The sequence below is a fragment of the Gymnoscopelus braueri genome, assembly GCF_963280865.1.
Source record: "Gymnoscopelus braueri genome assembly, chromosome: 17".
Classification (NCBI taxonomy): Eukaryota; Metazoa; Chordata; class Actinopteri; order Myctophiformes; family Myctophidae; genus Gymnoscopelus; species Gymnoscopelus braueri.
This window is the reverse complement of record NC_137617.1, coordinates 18727988-18747418: the sequence shown is the minus strand read 5'-3', so window position 1 is coordinate 18747418 and position 19431 is coordinate 18727988. Positions and strand designations below refer to the sequence as shown.

At 42.4% G+C, this 19431-nt stretch overlaps 1 protein-coding gene across 2 annotated transcripts; it reads right to left on the bottom strand.

Annotated features, from left to right (window-relative positions):
• Nucleotides 1-255: 255 nt before the first annotated feature.
• LOC308104004 (alpha-tectorin-like) lies at nucleotides 256-18683 on the bottom strand. Of its 2 annotated transcripts, XM_080454250.1 has the most exons (24): nucleotides 18623-18683; nucleotides 18516-18530; nucleotides 16483-16598; nucleotides 15835-16110; nucleotides 15457-15552; nucleotides 15111-15279; nucleotides 14209-14609; nucleotides 13544-14120; nucleotides 12850-13433; nucleotides 12120-12687; nucleotides 11437-12032; nucleotides 11156-11313; nucleotides 10187-10587; nucleotides 8241-8437; nucleotides 7489-7884; nucleotides 6891-7174; nucleotides 6302-6579; nucleotides 6031-6150; nucleotides 5335-5519; nucleotides 3513-3673; nucleotides 2898-3149; nucleotides 948-1107; nucleotides 579-687; nucleotides 256-392 (listed from the first exon to the last, which is right to left on the bottom strand). In XM_080454250.1, exons 1-24 carry the CDS (start codon nucleotides 18651-18653, stop codon nucleotides 289-291), a joined length of 6234 nt encoding a protein of 2077 aa, XP_080310376.1. In that variant the 5' UTR covers nucleotides 18654-18683; the 3' UTR covers nucleotides 256-288. The 2 variants fall into 2 exon arrangements, with proteins under 2 accessions (XP_080310376.1, XP_080310377.1); XM_080454251.1 differs by lacking the exon at nucleotides 18516-18530.
• Nucleotides 18684-19431: the final 748 nt, after the last annotated feature.

The following is a 19431-nucleotide window of genomic DNA, read 5'->3' as shown; positions in this document are numbered from 1 at the left end:
TTTTCCTTCATGAAACAAGTACATAATAGTCATAGCTACTTAAATGATGTAACAATTAGAGAATAATCCCAACTTTTACTTCCTTCATCAACATCATCATCATCATACAACAATTTCATTTCACATTTTATCCCAAATTAAAAACAGGTTTGAAAATAACCGTATTGGAATGATTAAAAAAATAATTTATCATATCTGTACTTCATTTTATCATATTTGTACTTCATATTAAGCATACAGTACATCAGTAACTGTGTGTTTGCGTGCATGCGTGTGTGCATTCTCTTCTTAAGACAGGGTTGCAACAGTCAGTAAAGTGACTAGCAGGATCAGCAGGGATGCAAAGTGACTGGGAGTGCCACTCCTTAACACAGACCTCACCAGCCGTTCACCTGGAAAAAGCAAAAAGCAAAATACTATTAAATCTCTACAGTAAATACTAGATGTATGGGATTTATACATTTATGGTGCTGTATGGAAGGTTCTGGGGTGAATTTACCATGAAAAGTAAAATAAATGTACCCCAACACTGCTGTATGTCATATCTGAGAAGTGTCATCAAGATAAGATAACTGTACCTCCACTCGGCTTGAAGGTTAATGGTCCCAGCCCCAGTGAGACACCTGCAATGTCATAGCCATAGGACATCTCCCTGCGTCGTCTTTGGTGGTAGCCAGGGTAGCAATGCTGCAGGAAAGTAGCATTCATATTTGAAACATTTAGCCGATGCTCATAGACACTTATACAAATGTATAATTTGTTGCAAAACTGTGTCTCGCGCACACACACACACACACACACACACACACACACACACACACACACACACGCACGCACGCACGCACGCACGCACACACACACACACACACACACACACACACACACACACACACACACACACACACACACACACACACACACACACACACACACACACGGATACATACAGCAGTGCAGTCCTGCTGGCCTAGCAGACACAAGTGGATCTGGCAGTGCAGGAAGATAGTGGAGTAGTTTTTGAAGGTGAACATCCTGAAGGAGAAACGTGCCACGTCGGAGACACCATTCATGCCCAGTTCTACTGTAGTGTCCTCTTCATTGGGACACCTGGACCACAGGGAAGAATGTTGCAATTATTACAAAACAATCTAGCAGGTAGATCAAGGAGTTAAATACTAGTAGGACTGAAAGAGAGAAGACGAGTGTTTGAGGATGTTATAAATTGCCTTGGGATATCTGTACTATATTACAATGTAATGGTTTGTTTTAAAACACACAAACTCACAGTTAAAATAACACTGATGATTTTACTGTGCAGGAGGTGCAAGGGATCAGTTACAGTGTTAATACTCATCACATTAAATGGCACTATGGCAGATGGTCGCGCCCACCCAGAGCCTTGTCCTAGTTCAGTGATTCCCAACCTTTTCTGGATGAAAATCTTGAAAGTGTTTGCGGCCCACCGTGACCCACCTGATGGGTGGGCTGTGTGCGTTTTCAGAGCATTTTATTTTAACGATCAATTAATTGATTGTGTTCCGGCTTGGATCAATGAAACTAACACAGTATACTTTAAGAAAACATATTATCACATTTTAAGGCCCTGAGCATATCATTGTCATAGTATGAAGGCTTAACCACAATGAGCAATGCTGTCTTCTGTGGTTTATCATGTGCTGCCCCCTACTGTTGCTTTCTCTTCATAAACAGGTACTATGAAATACATCCTCTGGCAGATGGTCGTGCCCCACCCAGAGCCTTGTTATAGTTCAAGTTCAGTGATTCTCAACCTTTTCTAGATGAAAATCTTGAAACCTGATGGGTGGGCTGCGTGCGTTTTCAGAGCATGTTGTTTTAATGATCAATTCATTGACTGTGTTCCGGTTTGGATCAATAAATAACGTGGTACACTTTAAGCTCCCATTTATCGGTGAAAGAATGCCATGTAATTTTTTTACATCGTTTTTTTTAAATATAATTATCAATCATTAAAATCTTGGTATTTTGCCAATTATTTGGGGGCCACTTGCAATACCCTCACGGCCCACCAGTGGGTCCCCTGCCAACAAGGCTTCTGCTTTACAGTAATATGTAACTTGTCATGAGACAACTTGTTATGATTTGGCACCAGGCCTGGAATTTCATCTTTTTAGGGGCAAGGCCACTTCGCCTTTGGCCTTGTAAATGTTTTGAGGGCACAAAGGCCAAATACAAGGACAGCAAGGCCATCAAATAAAACACTGATATTAAGTCCACTGAAATAATTTAATTTAAGGTTTAAGAAAGAATTTGTATGAATTAAATATTGTACAAGCTCCTGAAAAGGAGTTCAGAAGTTCATACTCACTCACTGGACTGGTTTGAAGATGGGGATGAGAACTGAGGAGGAGTTAAGAATTCAGAATCTTGACAGTGAAATAGAAACGGTAATTCTGTACTCTGTCTGATGACCTTATGTCCTGTAACTGTTGGCCCAAACAGCGTGTGTATTATTAGTGCAAGTGAGTTTGTGTTCTGTTTGTCACGTAATTGGTGTCTCAGAAGTCACATAGACTGTCTGAGTTTTCTTTGCAGCTGGCAGAGGACCTTGATGTAATTATTTCTAATCATCCTTTTTGTCACTTTTTTGGGAATCTACGCTCTTGCAAGGGCCTAGTTCAGTTGCATATGTCCTTCTCTGACCACAAACGGTTCATGTCCTGAATGGTTCATGTCTGTGAAGACTACAGGAAAGAGACGAAGGAGAAAACTGCTCACGGCCTCAGGGCAGATCATTATTTGAAGGGTAGAAGGCCACATTGTGGGGCAACGGCGGCCATGGCCTTCATGGCCTCCCTGAAATTCCTGCCCTGTTTGGCACCATAATAAAATTGAACAAAAATTCTTAAATCACTTACTCTCTAACAAGGAGATCCCAGCGGACAGGATAGTCGGCGCTGTTCACAGGCGTGGCCCAGCAGGAGTCCAGAACAGTGGCGATCTGTTGTCTGTCCACTCCCTCCGATCGCACCTCGATGTACATCCTCTGGTCTATTTCCACTTCCATGTTACTGTCGCCGGTGTAGGGGTAACGGTAGCCGGCGTCCAAGAATCCGATCATCCTCATACGATAATGGCCCATCCCTGATGGAAGTCTCCTGGACACAATGCTACAGAAAAAAACAACCAAAAAAATTATATATGGTGATCAAAGTTAAAAGGAAATATTGAAAACCGACTAATTTGACACAACACAACACTTGTGTTTAATCAGTAGGCCTATCAGCCCTTGCAAAAAAAGGTAAATGCATCAGTATTTCTATTCAAAACTAAAAAATATCAGGAAATGTCACATTCACACCCCAATGAAGCTGAGGCCAACAGTCAGAGATGTTAGCTGGCACAAGGAGTAATTCATGTATAGAGAACAGACTAACTCAAAACACCTTGGTGCCTTCCAATGGGAGGATTTGTGGGAAATAAGGGGGTTGTGGTGGAAAGGGTCATGGATAATGGGATGGTAATGCTCTCACCTCTCTACGGGGTTAATGCCGACAGCCATAGACAGAGACTGGGTCAGAGGGTACTCGCAGCTGAAAGGCAGGTGGATGTTCCTCTGACGACTGATGATCGTGTCATGGGGGTCCACCTCACCCTGGATGACATTCTTGTACATGAAGTAGGACCCATTGCTCTGTCAGGGGAAATGACAAACGTGTATTAGGGATGCAAATTTATACTTAAAACGAAAGGGTCATGTGATGAAGCATAAATTAGCATTAAGATTAAAAGTATAAGCTGGCGGGGTTGTTTTTTTTTTAGGTTAATTTAATGTGTTCATCAAATGCTGAATACATTTGAATTTCCTTAAAGCCTTGAACTCGAGCCAATGTACTAAGTAAAAACTATACACTTTATATAGCATGAATCCTATCCTAGACAGGTACCTAGTGCAGGGGTCATCAACATGTCCGTACATGGACAAACATGTCCGTGGCTAGACTTGTCTATGTCCGTGGTACTTTTTTTCTTTTTTTAGGAAAAATATTGTCTATAATTGCGTCACTTTTTTTTATATCCACAATCTAATCTTCAAAAATGTGTTTGAATAATTTTAGTGACTCATAAAGTGTCGGGATGACATGCTCATTAATATGTTGCAGGAGATTTGTAGTATTGTACGTGATACCTGTAGGCTACTGTACCACGTATGTCGTACAGTATGTGAGTCAAGTCAACGGTATGACCACAGCGGAAAAGAGCAAAAACATGGCATGTCATCTGTTCAGAAGGAGCTATTTGCTACCAAGGCAAAGAAGGTAAGTAAAGCTAATTTTCGTCAGTTGAGAGAAACTGTTTAATAATAACAATAACAACTCAATTATAATAACACTCAACAAGCATAATCCATGGAAACCCTTGATCCACAGCCTCACCACCAGACCTCCCCTCGCCTCTTATCAAAGTTAGGCACCTTTGCATCAAACTATTGTGACACTGCAATTCCTTTAAATCCTGCCATGCCCTTCATGGACCACTCATCATGTACATACCGTTTTCTATTGTTCCATCTGCATACTTTCTCAAAATTTTTGAGTATGTTCACCGTATGGAAACCACAACCATTGAAGCTATACATCGACAAACTATAAAACTAGTTTAGCTGGTAGATCTTCCTGTCACCTCCTCTCCTCAAGTAACACTGTCCTCTGAAAAGCCATCTGTCTATATACTGTAATAACCATATGAAGTATAATACGCACCCATTCACCTTTGCAACTAAGTGGCCCTTTTGCTCCTACAATGTAAGATGGAAGCACTGTATGTACTGATAAGACGCAAATTGAAATCCCAAACATGGAATATACTTGGACCATGCCACATTTAATGCCTGTCTCAGGACTGCCCTGCCAGTACAGTGCATAACTTCCCAGTCTCAGGTTTTCTAAAGTATAGCTAATCACTTTAAGTCTGACATCCCAATTTTGGGCATGCCATTTTAGGCTAAAAAGACAATAGAATTGCTGATCTACAAGCTCACAACATGCCGTGATGTGTTGTGAGCTTGTAGCTTTGTTTCCCAAAACAAATCTAAGTGGCTCGTTTTAAAATGTGTAGCGCCGTGGAATAGAGTAGACACTATGGCACATCAAGAGTCCATAGTACTGTATACATTTGGGCTAGGCCTATGTATGTGTTTCTGGTAATATTATTGATCACTTGTTTTGCATGTCCGTGGTAAGAATAAAATACTGATGGAAATGTCCATCACAAGCTGGCATGGTGATGACCCCTGACCTAGTGCGCTGATAAAAGTACTGTAACTACAACATTCTAGACTTTGGGCCTTTTTACCGTGAGAACTGTCCCACACTGCTCGGCATTGTTATCGAAGTGGAACACCAGCCTTCCGTCCTGGAGAGTCCCATTGCAGGATGAGTCCTTGAGGTGGAGGACCTCAGGATGGAAGCCAGCTTCAAACAGCTGGCAGCGGGACAGGGACATGTTGCCAGCACTACTGGCACAGGAGACAAATGAATCTACGTACGGGGAGAGAGATCAAAATATATATTATATTTTATAATGTAATAATACAAACAAAAACAACTGCTACAACTAGAAAGGTGTGTAGAGCACACATCTCTACCTTCCTCTGACAATCTTTCAAGGCAATTTTTATATTGTAGTATTGCTGCTTTAACTTACAGTAAGTAAGAATTCTGAGTACTTCTTCCACCACTGCACACGTCCAAAATAAATGCAAGAATCTCCTGTTGAGGATTAATAAGGACTCTACACTCTACTGCATTCAGACCCCATCATGTCATTAATAAAATGTCATACTTGAGTGTTTCAGACTCCTAAACCTCTACTCCCCAAGTAGATTGTTCCCAAGTCTCAGAGCCCTGATGGGCTGACTTGGCATGCAGTACAACCACTGTCAGAACAACTGCATTCATGTAATTAACAGACAATCCATACAGCACTGTTAACCTATCATATGTTGAAAGACGGTTTCATCATGGTTGTTCATTGTGACCTGTACCGTACCGTAGCTCTCGTTGTTGCGGCGATGGTGGTTCTCATCACAGAAGCAGCCGTAGACGCCACCCTTCTCCCCACACCACTCATGCTCGACACAGCCCAGCTCCTCACAGGGGTCTGTCTCCGCTGGAGACATGGAGACATAAAATAAACAAGACAGGGTAAGAAAAAGTGGAAAATACCTTTACAGTCCAATCTGGGACAAGAGTTTTTTTCCCCAAACCATTAATCTTTCTTTGTGTTATCTTGGCAATTTGTCAAAGCAGTGTCTACGTACCACACTGCAAATCAGCACGCCACTGAGGGATTTCCAGCCCCAAGACTGCACAGGTTGTCTCATAGGACGAGACAGCGCTACACAGCATGCCATTGGCCGGCGTGTAGAGGCAGAGGTCATAGACACAGGAAGTGAAGAATGGCTGAGGGTCAGAGTGCAGGTGGCAGGTGCTGAACGGGCCAGTTGTGTTGGTGATGATGCTACACAGCCGTGAGTACTCCTCATTGAAGCGACAGTTCTCTACGCCGCCACCGCTACGGTCATCTGTGGCCCCACATCTAGTAAGGATATGGAGAGGCTCAGGTTAAGCCTAATCTATATTTCATCCTACAGCCGTGTCGCTTGTCCAAAAGTACCGCGATATGTCACGTTTTAATTGGAAGATCAGCACTTTTTGTAATCGACGCTGTTGTGTGATGAATTAGCTTTTATACGTCTGCTGTCTAAAGTGTTGCTTTTTACTTTTACTTTTGTTTTCTTTCTTTTTTGGGGACTCTCAAACACAGTCTAACGCTGTGTCTCACAGTCTCACATCGTTCTACGTGATGCAATGTGTTGACAGAAAATATCAGTTGATACACTGGCTCACCCAGAACGGCTTGTTGGAGACTTCCAGCCATCACCAAAACCGTTGTCAGTCTGTGCCACTGTGCCGTCGGGCAAGGCTTTGTCATCTGCAGGGTCACCGTTGAAGTTACCACACATGCCAACAACTCTGTTGCGGTGGTTCTGACCCACTCTGACCAACAGAGTACTACGGCCATCAAACTGGACGATCACATCGCGGGTGTTGACCACTACATAAGATCCAGCACTTTCCACCTGAGCTAGACTACCAGCAGTGGCAGGAAGAGATACATCAGTGTTGTTAACCTGGAATATAAGAGAGAGACACATTGATAATGAATATTTAGCTAATTATGCTTACACTGATATAAGTGCTCACAAATAGATGTAGATACCCTATTAATACTCTTTGAAGCTACAATCCTGTTATTTATTAATTAGTAATTTTAATGAACCAATGAACCAATCTGTACGGTAGAGTATGTTAATACAATAACTAGCAGCTGTGTGGCTGTGTCCCAAGCTCAGTCTAGTCCTTTAGATTACTTTTACACTTTGGTAGCAAAAAGAAAGTCACTAAAGTGGCATATGGTTGAGTTTCCCTTTAGCAATGAATTTACCTTCACTATCCTGTTGGCTCCAATCCTGATATAGGCTGTCTCTTGTTGATTTGACAGGTATATGTCCACTGCTGACACAAATGACACGCGATTGCTGCCACGGTGATTGTTAGTCGCGACCACTCTGAACCCAGTTTCAGTGCCAGTGCGATTCACACTCTCACTGATGATGTAAGAGCACGTGCCCTGGAAATGAGCCAGTGCACCATCAAAGGTGACATAGTGGGGGTCCCCCCACACAGTGCAGGTGGTCAACGCATCAAAGCAGCCCAGTTGGCCGTTTTTGATAGTGCACTCTTGCGTGGGGGCGCAGGACACAGCAGAGCAACGCAGATCATTCGGGGCAAAGCATTCACATCGCTGGGAGCAACCGGGTGTCCAGAAAGACTCCCCAGCCTGCAACATGTTAAAGGGAAAGAGAGAAGCACACTGCACTCAGAAATGTGTGTGGATCATCCTGGTCAAATCACATTAATGCCTGCTGTTAATATTTCAATCTGAGCTTTCATATTATTGTTGTTTTTCAGTATGCCATGGTTAAAGTGTGTATGTCATACCCTACCAAATAAGACAGTAAAGCCTCTAGCAGTGAAACCCCTGAGACTACACAGTCAGGGAAGGTGGGATTTGTTGCTTAAAAATGCAACTTTTCATTTGTATGGGACATAATAGTTATCAAAAAGTTATGAAGTGGAGCTTTAAGTGGACATAGTGAAAAGAAAATATGAGGAACTTAATGGAATGCAACTTACCCCAAAGTAGAATCCGTCGTACTGGCAGCCACAGCGTTCCACAGGGACACACTGGCCTCCACTCCTGAGATAACCCTCATCACAGAAACAGCCCTCGGAGCACACTTGCTCGCAGCTAGCATCAATGCTGCTGGCACATGTGTGCCCGCAGTCTGTGCCACAAAGCTCATAATGGCTGTTTGCTGGACAATCAAGCCCTGCGAGGGAGAAGGACGGTTTAGTTCATACTGTTGAGTAGGCATGTTTCCTACTTCCTATAAAGTAGGCTTGGCTGATAAAGTACTTCCAGTAACGAAGGCTTGTTTATTTTTCTGTCTGAAGGTATCTCAAATAAGCCTTGTCTGACTCCATTTGCAGATTTTGTACTGATATACTATAAAGTAGGCTTGGCTGATAAAGTACTTCCAGTAATGAAGGCTTGTTTATTCTCATGTCTGATAGCATCTTAATAAGCCTTGTCTGACTGCATTTGTGCTGATATACTGATATAGCCCGCCTTCCTAAACGGGCAGGTGAGGAAGGCGGAGAGGGGGTGGAGGAGTTGGCTAAGGTGCGTACAACGAGGAAGCTGGATGCCATCATGGAGAATCCCTCCCACCCCCTCCACCTAGATATAGTGGAGCACCTGAGCAAGAGAGGAAATAAGAAATTCACCTCCCCGGGGTGGAACTGTATGAGACAGTTGCCAGTTGCTTCGAGGATTTACAACGAGACACACGATGGTCGCTCTGCCAGGTTTATCGTAACAAAACTTGGAATATTAGATGTGACAAGGTCTCTGACCTCTAATGACATTCTTAGGATATGGTTATTGTACTTTTTTCTCCACTGTAAACACGGTCACTTTCTTTTGCGTTGCACTGATTGAAATGGACACTTTTTCTGATTGGCATTGCACTGACTGTGGGACGGGATACGATGAGACACTGTAACCTAGTATTGTTGCTTTCCTGCATAGTGCTGGAAAAGCATTGCACTGACTGTAATGGACACTTTATCAGTGTATATACTGTACTATACTGTCGTTCTGTTCTGCTTCTTGTTTTCTTGTTCTTGCCTTGTATTGTTGTGTATACAACAGTGCTTTCTTTCTCTTTACCTCTCTTAACCTCTTTTCCTGTAACTCTGTAACTCTTAACTGCTGTGCTGCCTCTGGGCGACAAATTTTCAGGTATCTAGCTACAGTATCTATATACTATAAAGTAGGCTTGGCTGATACAATACTTCCAGTAAAGAAGGCTTGTTAAAAAACCTGTCTGTCAGCATTTGTACTGATATTCTAAAGTAGGCGTGGCTGATTAAGGACTTCCAGTAAAGAAGGTTAGTTTATTCTTCCGTCTGATGGCATCTTAATAATCCTTGACTGCATTTGCACTGATATACTGATACGTACAGAGCCAAGAACAATATTTTACAAACATTTTGACCAGATCAGAGTAAACTTGTTAACCCATTAAAAGCGGGAAAGCATCTTTGTCATTTTAGATTTTAGCGTTGGCTATTCAGAAATAGCAGATATACAATCTCACAGCACTTACAGTAGCGTATGGTGGGTTCTAACGTTGACCGGGCCAGATTCTTAAGTCACAACAATAATGAAATGTGGAGCAATTCTTTTTCTGGCCCCTCTTTAAACTGTTTACCTGGCAAGATAACCGGTTTGACGGAGAAACCGGTTTTTAATGACCACTTATTAACAATTCGGCCGAATGCAAATAAGCCCGATTTGAAAACAAAGGCGACTTTCTGTGGTTGGCTACAACAGAATAGGGTGAGAAGCTGCTAATGTTGTTATGTTGATATTTTGGATTTTTTTCCCCCTGGGGGAGCACGGTTTTACAGACCGGGCCATGGCCTCGTTGGCCCCAAAGAGCATACGCCCCTGAGCACTTCCCTTCGAGGAGGGATTTGTAGAATCGGCCTCAGGTCTTAACGGTTTAACTTACTGCAGGTAGTGTTCTGCCTCCAAGGGTAGATTCTAACATTGGCAGACTGACAGGCGCTGACGTAAGTCTGGATAGCTCTGCACAGCACATCTTGGTCTCTGTTCCCCGTAATGCACACATCAAACACACAGTCATTGAAGTAAGGCGTCGGGTCCTCCTCGCCGTGGCAGAAACTGAGGGGGCCCTCAGAGGCTTGGATCACCTCACATTGGGCCCTAAAGGGCGCCTCGTTGGGACAGCGCGGGCAGGACGCGCCGCACCCTTCACTGCAGGTGTAGTTGCTGGGCACCTTCCAGGCATTACCAAACTGAGTGGCAGACGAGGCCACAACTCCGTCGGCCGTGAGGAACTCGTCATTCCGGTTCCCGTTGAAGTTCCCACACAGTCCGCATGTTTTGCCACTGTTTTTGAAATGAGTGAAAACAAATGGTTTTAATCAGTAGAAAGATCTACTGTACTTTGTCTTGCAGACATTGAAAGTGGCAACAAAGTGTGATACCAGACAAAACTATATTATTATTATTATAGTTTTGAGTGACAGCGTGTCATGGTGTGTCAACGTGTGCAGCGAATAATGAAAAGAAAGATTTCAACTAGCAGCAGGAGATGTGAAATGACTAAATATTGAGCAACTACATGACCTATTTATTGGCTAAAATGAATAGGTTGCTAACAAACAAGCTGCAAGAGACTAGCAGCAGATTGTCTCTACTTCTCTTCCGCACCTATCAGCTCTCTTATCAGGGCAGAGCATACGGTGCAGGTGAGGTGAGGTGAGGTGAGGTGAGGTGAGGAACACAGCGACCGGAGCTGTCGCTGCTCCCATAAAACTGGGGATTTATGTAGGTTTGTGTTGTTTCGTTGTCTGTTGCTAATGTTTGCTAAATACTTTTACAGACTTGAATTGTTATTGTTTAAACATATAGAGCAAGACATTTAATTAACAGCAAAAATATACGTGAAACATACCTATAGTTTGAGGGTACAGAGATGGACACCCAAGTTGACCCATCATAGCTGACACTGAGCCCAAAGTCAGTATCGACAAATGTGCGATGTCCACTTAGATAGATAGACACACGACCACCATCCAAGAGAATGGGCAAGTTTCTAGACTCGCCATTCACCTTAAAGGAAAGTTGAAATCATTTTGATTATTAACATTTTGGAAAAATAATATAATAATAATAATAAAAATAATTCTAATGAGTTCTGTAATGGTACAAACATTGCAATTCCTCACAACTTACCTGCACCTCTCCACGTCTCCCCCTTGACATGTGCACCTGGTAGCCCCACACACTGACAAACACTTCAGCCGTGATGGAAACACGGGATCCTCGCCAGGCCTCATTCTTGGCATCTACTTGAAACTGGTGCAGACTGGTGTCATTGCACACGGTCGCCAGAACGTAGCGGCAGGTTCCCTGGAAGTCAAACGCTTTGCCATCAAAGGTGAGGTAGTGAGGGTCCCCAGAGGCAGAACAGGTGCCATGGGGACTTGGGTGGCAGCCATAGTCACCGTCTGTCACCCGGCAGGATTCCTGGGGAGCGCAGGTTCTGGGCATACAGTGGACCGCGCCGGTGCGGCCGTTACAGCTACAGTAGCTCTGACACTCCTCTCCAGCCCAGAAGCTCTCACCGGCTTGCCGATAGCGGCCCTCATGCTGGCATCCACAGCCGATGGTTGGCACACACTGGTTACCACTGAGGAGAAAGCCATCATCACACTGGCACCCTTCCTGGCACACGGTGGCACAGTAAAAGGGGAAGGACAGACTGGGGCAGGAGGAAGGGCAGGAGGTTCCACACAGTTCATAGTGGCTGTTAGATGGACATGTTTGCACTGGAAAAAGAGAAAAGCACATAAGTCATGAACATGATCAATATCAGATGAACAATGTAGTTGAAAGGGCAAGAACAATGTTCTTACCACAGCCTGTGGTGTTCCTCCAGTCCCCTAAGGTGATGCCAGTTTGTTGGCACAGCAGTGCATAATCACGCAGAGCCTCGCACATAGCTACAGTCGGATCTCTGGCCTCCCTCATGTCCTCCACACACTCCTCTACATGGTCGCGTGGGTCCACCCTGGCCTGGCATACGGCGAATGGCCCACTTGTCAATGTCATGACACCACAGTATTGAGTGGAATTGTAATTTGTTGAGTTTTTCGGATTCTCACGAGTCTGCCTGTCGCTTTCCACACAGTGTGCTGACAGGGAGCCGTCCCGCCAACTGTCACCAAAACTCTGAGAGCTGTTGACCAGAATGCCATTGGGTGTACGGAAGTCATCATGGCGATGACCGTTGTAGTTACCACAGAGTCCACCGAGTGAACCGTTGTAGACACTGGGCGCGGTGACACGCACCAAGTGAGGCCAGTCTGCTTGTATGACCACATCAAAAGAGGTGTGGATGATGATGCTGTTAACGTTGCTGTGGAAGATGCGGATTCGATTGGACGCAGTGGTAAATGGAAGTCCAATGACCTGACCATCAACCTAAGCAAAAAACAATATAAGAGGTTGAGTGTAAGGATTCACAGGGGGAATAACTTATTCAGGCATTACTTAAGGCAAGGACTCAGGACTTTACAAGCCCCTAAATATAATAATACAAAGCAGAATATGTCATTATGTTCTAAATAAAACTGAAATGCTCACCTGTACTCTGCTGCTACCTCCTATGTCAATAGACACCTGGGTCCCCTCAGCCTCAAATTTCAACAAGCGCTCGAAACCATCTCGGCCTCTGGGGACCTTCTCTGCTGTCACCGAGAAGTGAGGGTGCTGGGACAATCCCATCACCCTGGCGAGGGTCAATCGACAAGCTCCAGGATACTCGTACGTCAGTCCATCAAATGTGCGATAGGACCGTGGTCCCTTCACCCAGCATGTTTCGTAGCTGTTAGGTCTGCACCCCCGTTCTCCATCCTCCACCCTGCAAGACTCGAGTGGACTACATCCGTGAGAGCGGCAGGTCATGGAGCCATGATTGCAGCGACAGCTCCTCCCGCAGTCATTGTCCAGGATGATAGCTTGTCCGGAACTGTAGTAGCGGCCTTCAAATGTGCAGCCACACTGAACGAGAGGGACACAGACCCCAGCACTGAGGACGTGTCCTGAGTTGCAAATACAGCTCTCTTGAGAAGGAATGGGGCAATTGTCGGTGGCATTGGGGTTGACGCAAGTCGCAGGGCACCCAGTGCCGCGTGGCTCAAAGTGACTGTTGGCTGGGCAGGAGATTTCTAGACAAATTAAGACAATCATTTATTGAGATTCATATCATTGACATGTTGCCCCAAGGGAAAACATTGTTGTGTGGTTGTGGTTGACATAATAAGTAGTTCATACATACCACAGAATCCGCGTTGCCTCCAGGTGTTCACCTGGATCCCATGCTGTTCACACTGTCTGGCATAAGCACTGAGGCCCTGGCACATGATAGGCTGGTACCCTCCTCCTACACAGAGATCATACACACAACTGTCCACATATGTCTGTGGGGGAATCTGTTGATGGCAATTAGCGAAGGGTCCGGATGGGTTCTGGAGGATGCCGCAGTGGTCATTGTTGCCGAAGAGATTTGTCTGAGCCGAGGTGCATGCAGCACAGTTCAGGCCTCCGCATCTGGGTCCACAACCAGGATCGTCATCCCCTGACGCCTTCCAGCTATTAGCGAAAACAACATCGGAGCTCACAACCTGGCCTTGGCGGGTCCGGAAGTCATCCTGGGCGCGGTTGTTGAAGTTCCCACAAAGGCCACAGGTGGCATTCTGGTAATCGTAGGGCACTTGGATCGTGACATAACTGTAGGCATCATAGGATACCAGCAAGCCAAAATCAGTGCTCACAACCACGGAAAATCCTGACTGGTAGACTTGGACGCTGTTGTTATGGAGGGAGAACGGTGTGGCAGTATAGCTTCCATTCACCTGCAGGTAAAAAATATATAGTGATTTTTAACAGAAAATGTGCTTTTCAAATTCTTCGAGCAAAAAAAATCGTAACAAAATGACTAACCTTTGCCTCAGCACGGTGGCCCTTGACAAGCTCAATAACTTCATCATAGACAAACACTTTGACTAGTCGAGTCCAAGACACCCGGGTGCTGCCCCTGTGTTCATTCTTGCCCTCCACACGATAGTATGGCAGATCACGGCCACACTGCTCAGATAGGACATAAGTGCAGGTGCCCTGGAAGTGAAATACTTGACGATCAAAGGTGTAGTAGTGAGGATCGCCAGCGATGGTACAGGTGCGTCTCTGTACCGTCTGGCAGGAGAACTGGAAAGAGTCACGACGGCAGATTTGGGAGAAGGAACAGGGTTGGTTGTGGCACTGCAGGCCCGCTGAGGTACAGGTGCACCTCTGATGGCAAGTGTTGTCACTCCAGAAGGAGTCACCCAACTGGACAGGGGAACCTTGAAAACAAATCAAAAGGACAGGATAAGGTCAATCAGGTTTCATAACATTAAACAGACAACCTTGCATTTGGTAGATGGATGTCTAAAAGCTAGGATTAAATCACTTAATGTATTTAAAGTGGAATACATAGCCTACATCACATTCACTAACATTTACAGTATATTACTGTACATATAATCATCAGTGTTGGAACGCCAACTCAGTAGTAATAATAATAATAATAATTATAATTATAATTATAATTATAATAACAATAATAATGATAATAATAATAATACTGATAATAATACATCAAATCAATAAAGCGCTTTTCTTGGTATTCAAAGTCGCTTTACAAAACAGAACAAATAAAAGAAACAACTTTATTAAGAGAATAACTAGTTAAAAAGCTAACAACTAAGCAAAGAAAACGTTCAAATTAAAAGGCAGGAAGTAATTAAGTTGCTTTCAGATTTGGGCAGAAGTTTGGCTGTGATTGTATTTGTGTATTCTCTTACCATTAAACGTACAGCCTCTGGATCCCTGGTCAACACGAAAAGCCCAACGACCAGCGACGCCGACATTGCTGCCGTAACGTAAATTTGAGAAGGTGTCAGTGTGGTTGTTGTGAAAGGATGATCCAGGAATGGTGAAATGGTGTGTGGAGTTGATCGTGTCGTAGCCAGCCTGGGAATTCACATACAAATTTTAATTGGTTGAAGTTTTGTACAGGTGAATATTATCACTAATGTGCACACAGGTTCTGAACTAGGCGCTCATGTGTTGCTGACAGCAGCTGTGAAAGCAGAAAAGTAATTAAAAAAAGGAAAAAGAAATAAATAAATAAAAATGTAATTGTTCTACCTGTATACTGCGAGAAGTATTGGCTATAGTTCCATAATTCATCAGTAGAAATGAGTTCTGATCTCCAGAGATCAACACTGCTTGGAATGTTGTGCGCTGAAAAAAGAAAAGATAAATACTATTTCTGTCATATTTTGTTAAGTAAATACATTTGTCATTAATTTATACTTGCCATTAAATCTGCCCAAATTATGATTGGTTTCTTCTACATTTTCATGATTGATACAGGAGGGGTATGAATTTTACCTTTCATGCAATTAATAATAGTAATAATAATAATAATAATAATAATAATAATAATAATAATAATAATAATAATAATAATAATAATAAGTGTAATAATAATAATAATAATAATAATAATAATAAAATACTTACAGATCCTGATCTGGGATAGTATGCCACCTCATACCATGTCGCAACAAACACCAAACGGGCAGAGAAACCCAGGCCTGGGAAGTATTGATTAATATCTTGTGTAGCCTGATTAAGGATACTGCCACTGGTGTGTTGCTGATGTGTGATTTCACCATTTCCTCTGTTGTCCAAATCTGTCCAGAATGGAGCAATTAGATCTCTCGCCCCATACGGGAACCTTCGAGGTCTATACGAGCGAAAAGGATCGTTAAAGGTAAGGTGTCCATTGCTGTTAACCTGAAAACAAATTAGTGGATAAAACAAACATTACAAATAAAATTAATATTTGACAGATGTGGCTGTGCTATTTTTACATCAAAGACACATCCTTTTAAAAACTGAAATATTTTACTTAATTAACACAAGTGTGTGCAGTGTACTGACTAGAACTGACTACAATAATTCAAATCACATAATCACTGCATTTAATGGCTTTATTTCCTTTTTTACATAATGTACACATTTTTACAACCCAATTTTAGTAGGCTACAGGAAGTTATTTGCTGATCACCTGTAATCATTGAATACACAAAGAAAACATAATAATACTGTCACTCTTGACCCATACAAAAAATATAATGTTGCAAATTGCATAAATTGTATACGTACGTATATCTGATGATATCTTTGTCCAAAGTAGAAAAAGGGTCTTTGTAGGGCAATGACAGAAGAGCTCCCATCATCCACTCCCTGGAGTATGGTTCCATTTCTAGGGTAGAGTGGTACTAGGGTGTACAAAAATGAGGTGATATCATAATTAGGCTAATAACTTGATTACAAATATCTAAGTTTAGTATAGTGCTGAGTTGTAAAAGCGCTATATAATACCATTGCTAATACGGTAGATACTACTGTTTTTGTACAAATCTATACTGTAACTTACTCAATATTGCATGGATGCCTAATTTCTTATTTACAGAGGAAATCAACATGATTCTTTCCTTGTTCATGGCTAAATCTCAGGCTAATAGATTGCAGTCACCTGTGTCTGATACCCTATCTGTGAGAATGTGTTGCTACAGTCCCACAAACATCTTGTTACACCAGTTAAAATAATTCATCAAAACAAAACTTGCTTCCTCATATCCAAATTTCGATAAAGGCCTGATCAAAATCCAAAACCAAACTTGCTTGCTCATAACGTTCGGAAGGGGGAAATGTATTTGTAATGATAAATGTAAAAATAGTAAAAATATACACTGTAAGGGTCAGGGTGACAATTTTGTATTTAATTTAGTGTTTTCCGCCCATTTCACCCCCAATTTAGTAACTTCCCCATGTGTGCTGCGGTTCCTATTGCTGTCAACCCCCACTGTTGGCCTGGGGACAGAGTAGCCTACCACGTGCCTCCACTGAAACAGTTAAAGTCTTATTTTTTTAACCAAGCAAGACGTTTCACTGGGGAGAACCATGCACATACTTAGGTTCACACTATCTACCCCAGATCCCCAAGCAATCAGCAGGGGTTAGTGCAGTGACAAGTACATGATCACTTGCCAGCTTCCCAGGCGTGAATATTGAACATGGCTCTTTGCAGTGTTTGTACCCATCATATTTAACTTTGAACTGCTATAACAAGGAAAAGATAACATAGTGCTCCTACAACTAAACATTGTTGCCTGTCTGTTTTAGGATACTACTGATTACTTTTTGATAACTGTACTACTGTAAGTATGTATATACCGAGTATCAACTGTGATATGGATCAGTATACATACAGGCATGTGTAATATATTGGTATATAAAGTATTGGCATTGGTTCACAGAGTAATTTAACTCTGAGCGTGTACTGGAACCAAATCCAGTACACGCCCTAAATATAGGGGCAGGCCAACCAACCACTTTCACACACTTATAAGGCACCTAATGACCTTCATAACTCTAGTACTGTAGGTGAGCCCCCCCTTACACTTTTACGTTATTAACTACTTAAGAGTAGTTAATAAGTACTACTTAAGTACTACTTAAGTAGTTAATCCAGCCTGCAGGCAGTAGCCTGCTGGTTGTTCCGTAGACGAGGCTCAAGACCATTAACCATTCATTAGACTTGGATGTCAGGGCTCCTCGGTTCTGGAATGACCTGCCTGAGGAGCTCATCAAGCTTGAGTTGTTGGTTGGTGTAGAATGTACATTAAACCTGCCCCTATATTTATATTTACATTTATACTTAATTACTACCTAACAATACCACTATACTGTATATACCAATATACTACACATGCCTGTATGTATAATGATCCATAACATTTGATACGTGGTACACCTACCACAGTATATGCCCTTTTTACTGGTGATAGATTGCACATTATACCACATACATTACCTATGTTTTTATACTATTTGCCACTTTTATTGGTGACAGGTTGCACACACACACACACACACACACACACACACACACACACACACACACACACACACACACACACACACACACACACACACACACACACACACACACACACACACACACACACAAAATACCTCTATTTTTATCTATCTAGCTATCTTATCGAAATGCCTTTCCATAATTTTTTTTTTAATGTTACTGTTTGATTCCCTTGATGTATATGTCTTAATACATTTAATATTTTATCCATGTTATCCTGTGCATAGTTCTGCTGGAATAGATTTCAACTTACCAGAGGCCACCATACCTGCAAAGTAAAGAAATAAATGAATAAATGAAAAGAAAATACACACCAATAACAGTAGTTTACTTTTCCAGAACAGTCAATAATGTACTTACTTATTATCCCTAAAAGCAACACAGGCAACATGATTGGCAGAATTCCAGCCTATTCACCAGCCTGTTCAGAACATAAGTGGTCAAATTATTAGAATACATATTTTTGTTAGCATAGATCTTATACTCGAGGCTTTCAAAGCTAGCTCACCATAATTAGGGGATTGTCTCATTACTGTCTGCTGGCCATTGAGAGGTTTGAGACTATGGTTTTGAAGTATTCCACTGGTTTTCTTTTAAAGGTAGGGTAAGTGATTTTATTTTTGTTAAAATAAGTGTTAAAATAATTGCTATATATTCTGATAATAATCATCACTATAGAGTTGTTTGTTCACTAACAGGGGTCTCCCCCGTCTGTCCAGCTCTTTGGTAAACAGAAAATGCATTTTCAGGTCGGGATATGAATTTCATCCAATCAGGAGAGAGAACTCATACAGGATAAAGGATTAACTGAGTGAAATTGAAGCGTTGACACAAAATTGGAACTGGAACATTATACATTTTAAACTGATAAATAGGTTCCCTCTCCTGATTGGCTGTAATTTGCAACCCACCTGAAAAGGTATTTCTTGTTTATTAAAGAGCTGGAGAGATGTAGAGACCCCTGTCACTGAACAAACACTCTATCACAATGATTACTATCAGAATATAGAGATTTAATGTTTTAACCCAAAATATCCCTTACCCTACCTTTAAGTGCCTCCAAGTGATGCTGCAGCTTTGATGGCTTCATAGATATATTTGACAGCACTATCATCAGTAATGATGAACAACTTATGTCATAGAACAATAATAATATAATAATAACACTT